At 36.2% G+C, this 6,056-nt stretch overlaps 1 protein-coding gene across 1 annotated transcript in view; it reads left to right on the top strand.

Annotated features, from left to right (window-relative positions):
• Positions 1-2,050: 2,050 nt before the first annotated feature.
• The window catches only part of LOC107089192 (ephrin type-B receptor 1-B-like), a 68,241-nt gene continuing 64,235 nt past the window's right edge, over positions 2,051-6,056 (top strand). The window contains exon 1 of the mRNA XM_015381840.1: positions 2,051-2,071. Within this exon, the coding sequence (XP_015237326.1) occupies positions 2,051-2,071 (21 nt within the window). The remainder of the gene's footprint in view (positions 2,072-6,056) is intronic.

Genomic DNA, 6,056 nt, shown 5'->3' on the forward strand with positions numbered 1-6,056 from the left:
CTTTAACTTTGTTTCTATCAGTTCCTGGTCTTTAAACTTTATTTTTGTGCTTATACTGTAGGCATAAAAACATTTTGTTGAGCTGTTTTGTTCTTAGAGTTTTTTATTTTTTATGAATATTTTAAGACGAGCAACTGATCCGAATGTGATGTTATCTCGTCCTTCCTATTTTGAAAAGTGGCTCAGGTAGGGCTGAAACAGTTAATCGGATTAAACGTGATTTAAAATAAAAACTTTTTTGTGCGTCAATATGCTCGATCCAGAACTCCTGAAGTGGAAACGCTTGTTTCACCTGGTTTAATTTCGTCAAAAATCTTCTTTAAGGAACCTTTAGTATCCGATTATTAATCGATTCATCGAAAAATAATCGACAGATTAATCGATTTACAAAACAATCGTTATTTGCAGCCTTAGACTCAGGAACATTGAACTCTTTCACAGGATATCAAAACCTTTTTTGGTAGAAATTTTTTTGGAACCATTTGAAGATATACTCAAAGCAGAGACATGCTTGTTTTGTAGCATCTCCCTTTCAGGTTGCTAGAAAATAGCCAGCTAAACAATCACAAACATATGAACCAGCTGATGTACTGCAGCCACCTTCTGTTAGCAATAACACTTAGGTCTGATGTGCTAAGATCCCAAATAACATGTAATAAATTGCCTTTGCAAACAACTGATTACATGCAAAAATTACAAAGACTGCGCCAGAACCAATAGGTCCTGATCTTAAACGATAAAAAAAAAGAGTGTGTCTCTTGTAGGCTCTTTTGATATTCTATTTTATATTGTTTCTACATATGGTTTAACTTTATACAGTTTGTCTGCCATCTCGCTGTATCTGTGCTGGCCTTTAGATATCTTTTTCTTTGATATTATCCTACTACTGTTGTATTTGATAGTCCAAATATGTTTATGTATGCTCAGAATATGTCTTCGTCTTCTGACATTTTACCAATATTTTTTTGTGTAAGTTTACACTTTGCTTTCTGAAAAATAAAAAAAAAACACATAAATTAGATCTGTGATTTGGAAAGTCACTTTGCACGTGGTAAATGTTTATTTGCATATCGCCCCGCCCTTGTATTTATGCAGTTTGGTCATTAGAATATGATTTGTGTATTAATGATTCCACACATGTAAAAAAATAGATTGCACATGCTATCTGCTAAATTGCAAGCGCCAATCAATTTACAACTTCTTTGAAGTTGTAAATTGATTTACAACCTCTTTGAAGATCTGCTGTGCCTACGAAAAAATGGCTTTCATGCATTTTTGTATGCAAGTTTCCACCTAACTTTCAAATGTGCTAAATATAGATGCTGGTATTACACTTGCAATGTATTTGAAAAAATAGCATTATGGATAGTAAGTGTGTGTATAACTTTTCCTCAGTATTGGCAATTTACATAATGTCAAGGATAATGATAAAGGCTTGATTTTTTTCTGCTATTTTAATTATTTAGCAGATGCAGCAACCCATGCAACTGGTAAATATATGACCTTATGCACTGTCCTGACCATGCAGTTGAAAGCTCGCCTCATAACTCACACGAGGAGATAAGACAATTAGGAGAATTTTATTGATACAATTACTTTGTCTTTGGCATTCAGACCTCGGCAGGACACATAGCACTTAATTTTGATGGATATGCATGAACAGGAGCAACGAATAGGGCTGTTTCCCCCCCAGGCCTGAAACTGGTGGTGGAGTGGAGATAGAGGAAGTTGGTCAGTCTGTAGACTGCTGGTTAGTGAGACGGTACTGTATACTGTGCTTTATGGGGAGATCCAGTGGATTGCGGAAGCTGATACTAGAGCTTGACTCAGGGACCTGGGAGATGGAAGTCCAGTTGGATAACACAGGTTGAGAGAACCTGTCCATGATGAGCGAGCATAAAGCGACAGTGGAGAGGACAAACTTCCCATTGGGAAGAAACCTCTAGCAGAACCAGGCTCAACATGGCGGTCTTCTGCCAAACTGGTTAAGATGAGACAGGCAACGCAGTAAGAGTCCAGGAGGAATGACACTGATGAAGCTTTAGCTACGATGGTGGAGGAGGGGCTGGAGGTGCGTTGAAAAGGTGTCATCTGAACGAAGTCGTACAGCGCATCCGCCGCCTGCGCACAGGAGCAGACAAGTGCGTATCGGAGGCCTTTTAAGATGAGCTTTGGATCCCGATTGGCTTTTGCGGAGGTGTGGTTCAAAAGTGATTGGCTGTGTTGCAGGTGGATGTAGGAAAGGAATGAGTTTCTTCAGTTGAACTTCTGCCTAGGCTCCATATGCATCAACACAAAATGAAAAAAATATATGTTTTAAATTAGTTTAAATCATGTGTAGAAAAGATTATTTTAAGAGCTGAGCTGATTTGTAAATAACCTGTATGCAACTGCTTCAAAGTAAATATTAAAGTATTTTACATTTTTTCTTATAACTTTCTACCAGGTTTGAGCATTATTATAGCAGGTGCTGAATTGTGCATTGCTCCTAAAGTGATTTTTGATTCTGTTTTGTCACTGAACATTAAAAACATACTATACATGAACACCCTCGAACACACTCGCCGACATGCACATCAGGTCTAATTGCAGTGTTGCAGAGCCTCAGTCTAATCTGTTTGGAACACACTTCACTAATTAGCAAAAGATGAACTGACCTCACTTTTTGTTTGACCTCCAACACTTATACATCATGTTTATGGAATGAAAGAGACAGGCCAGAATAGCAGACTTACTTTCACTCCAGCATCTACTAATGAAATACTTCCCTTTCTCCCTCATGGGTCACAAGACTGATTTAACAGCTTCATTCACTGCTATAGATTTTACCTGTTGTTTCTTCTGCCATAAAATGGGTTTTGGCTCCATTCAGGGATGTAGTGCTGTTTGAGGAGCTGCACCTCCGCAGGAGGTGGCAGGCACACTGCGATCACATCCTCCAATGCGTCAAAAGTAATTAGGGTGATCGGAGAGCATGCCCTATTATGTGTAGAGAGGTGTGTGCTGTGTGCTGTTAATTAGAATGATGAGTAGACTGTAATAAGGCAAGCATAGACCATCAAATTCAGCACTTGTCTGGTTTTGTTCTGATTAGGCTTCTTTTCTTCTTTAAACTGGACATTTATAAGACACAAAAGAAGATTAAGGCTTCTTTATTCAGGGATGCTTACCTCCCTAAAGGTTTTTGAAAATCACAGTAAAGTAAGGATACTGCTTACTTTCTGTTTTGAACATTTTCTCCTGCAGATTAAAACCTCTTTATTCTAAAAAAACAAGATGTCACAGACTTATAAATACATTTCTTGAAACATAGTTAAAGCTGTGAAGATTTTTATTACATTACATTACATATATTTGAAAATATAATTTTTCTTTCTGTGATTACATGTTGTGCATTGCTGGGTAATGGGGCTCCAGCTGTGTTAAAGATGAATAAAAAAGTATTGTAAATTATGTGGTCTTCTCAAGGGGTTTATGGGTGCTGTGGTGATATCTGTTTTCAATAAATTTATAATGTAGTGTTTGTAGTGAGATGCCTTAGTACAGGCCTCTAAAGCTTTGTTCTGAAGCCAGAAGATGGGGTTGCTTGTAAAAGCATAGCTTTATTCCTGAAGCGAAATCTTAAATCAGTCCTTTTTAACATGACTAGCCTGGAGCATATTGCCCTGTATGGTCTTCTACATAAGTGGTAGTGTGATTTTTATTTTTTATTTTTTCACAGTTTTTTACAATGCAAGCACAAACCTCTATGTTTTTTTATTGAGATGGATTCTTTGTGTTAAACACACACAAAGCAGTGCATAAATGTAAATAAAAAACATAGAACCACATTTTACCTTAAATTTACCCAGATATCTTTGGGATATGTCTTTAGTACAAAAAGGTATATGGAGTTTGATTTTCTTCCTGTTAGTTATTGCTAAATAACTTTCTTATTGGTTGATGGAGAACCTCGGTGAACTTCTAAGCAACCTCCAAGTTTGATACATACTCTTAATTGGATTTAAGCTGGGAATTAATTCATTTAAAAAAAAACAAACATCCCATTTCAGCAATAGCTGTATTTTTAAGATTGTTTTTCCAGCAGGTAGGTAAATGCGCTGCCTGATGTTAACTTTTGTTATATTGTATATTTCCTTTCAGTATTGGCTGAAAAACACCCTCAGAACATGATGATGCCACACGATATTTTATGGTTAGAATTTTATTTTCTGGATATTGTTGGATAATCTTCCTTTCAGCAATGCTTATTGGTTAAAAACTGCTATATACCAGGGACTTTCTAGGACTTTCAGCTGTGTCTAAAGTGGAATTGTTGTTATTCTGAATTAGGTTATTCCTCAGTTCAGTTGTTTGGGCTGATAGATTAGGCGGGTGACCAGATATCAAACCGTTCCACATACTAATTAAATAAGAATAAATCAAATTTTGAAAATCTTAAGATATTACACTAATCATATTTTCATAACCTAACTGTGCTTTGAATGTGCCCACCTTCTCATTCTTGCTTTAACTGTTTTTCATGATACTGTTGGTTTCTGATATTCTCTAAAAGACCTCTGAGACCTTTTAAATATTAGCTTTACTAAGGTTGAATAACCTACAAGCAGATATTATTTACCAAAATGGACACTTCTGAGAGCATGTGGATGCACTAGATTCTTCTTTCAGAAGAAGATTGCATGGAACTCCTCTAATGGTTTTATCTTAAACTGTTAATTATACTACCCCCACGGAAGTGGTTCATTGTGATACAATAGAAAATAGTTTGTGGTATGAGGCACATATGGTGTTCTGTCAGACATACTGTTTTATCAGTCAGAGGGGGTCACTTCTGGAACATCCTCCCAACAAACATCAGGGAATGTCCCACTTATTGCACATTTAAAAAGCACCTTAAACAGTTTCTTAAAAGTTCCCAGTCATGCACTCACTAATTTTATTGTTGTAATGTCATTGTCTGAATGTGTGTCTATGTGTTTTGATATTGTATTACCGGTAAGTGATCTTGTGTTGTTTTGTCTTCCTGCATCAGGACGACAGATGTAAATTAGCAACTACGCTATAATCTGGCTCATTAACAATCTGTGCAGAAGTATAAGTTTGTTCATTAATGTTCTCTGTCCATTAAATAAATAAATAAAAATATGATAATGGGAAGAATTAAATTGTTTCAATAGTCAAAAAACCTACCTGTGGAAACATCTCTCTCATGATAAACACCCATATTTAACCATTTTTGAGCTGCAGGCTATGCATCAACTGCTGCCATATTTTTAAAGCTGTGATCAAAGAGTTTTATAGTAGACATTTTTATCTGAAAATAATTTTATTATTCAAAATGACATTGCAGCTGCAGGGATTGGAAAAACAACTAGGTTCCTCAGTAAATTAGGTTAACCTACTGGCAGAAAAGACAAGCACCCAAAGTAGAGGATAGGTGCATGATCCAAAGGCAAAGGAAAATGATGTGCAGGATGTGAGGAGGAGGGGAACAGATAATGAGAGAAAATGATGACTATATGAAAGAGGGCAAGAGGAGTGCATGTCAAGAATAAAGGAGAAGGGGGAGTTGTTTGCCTGAGGCTGCCTCACGGTGTGATGTCGTTGAATCTTCACACCGTGTTTTATTACAAAGAACTGTTTTTGAGGGTCTAGGTTATCAAATTGCCAACTAACTTATGTTGGCTGGAACATCCCAGCATGACTTCCTGCTGTGGTGAGTCACTAGTAATATTGTACATGTTAGTTTGATTTTACCCCACAGTAGAGGTGTAAAAACTACCTTTGCTTGAAAATGTGCCTACTGTTCATTAGGAGGTGTGCAGGAATCATCTTGGTGCAAAGAGGAGTTTTAGGCTTCAAAAAGAGTAATTATTTCCTCATCGAAATGCAAAATTTATGAAGGAAGGATTAATTATCAGTTTATGCTAGTGGATTTCAAGATTAATTTTTTTACTTTACACACACACACACACACACACACACACATATATATATATATATATATATATATATATATATATATATATATATATATATATATATATATATAT

Source organism: Cyprinodon variegatus, unplaced genomic scaffold (assembly GCF_000732505.1).
Source record: "Cyprinodon variegatus isolate N-32 unplaced genomic scaffold, C_variegatus-1.0 Scaffold243, whole genome shotgun sequence".
NCBI classification, from domain to species: domain Eukaryota; kingdom Metazoa; phylum Chordata; class Actinopteri; order Cyprinodontiformes; family Cyprinodontidae; genus Cyprinodon; species Cyprinodon variegatus.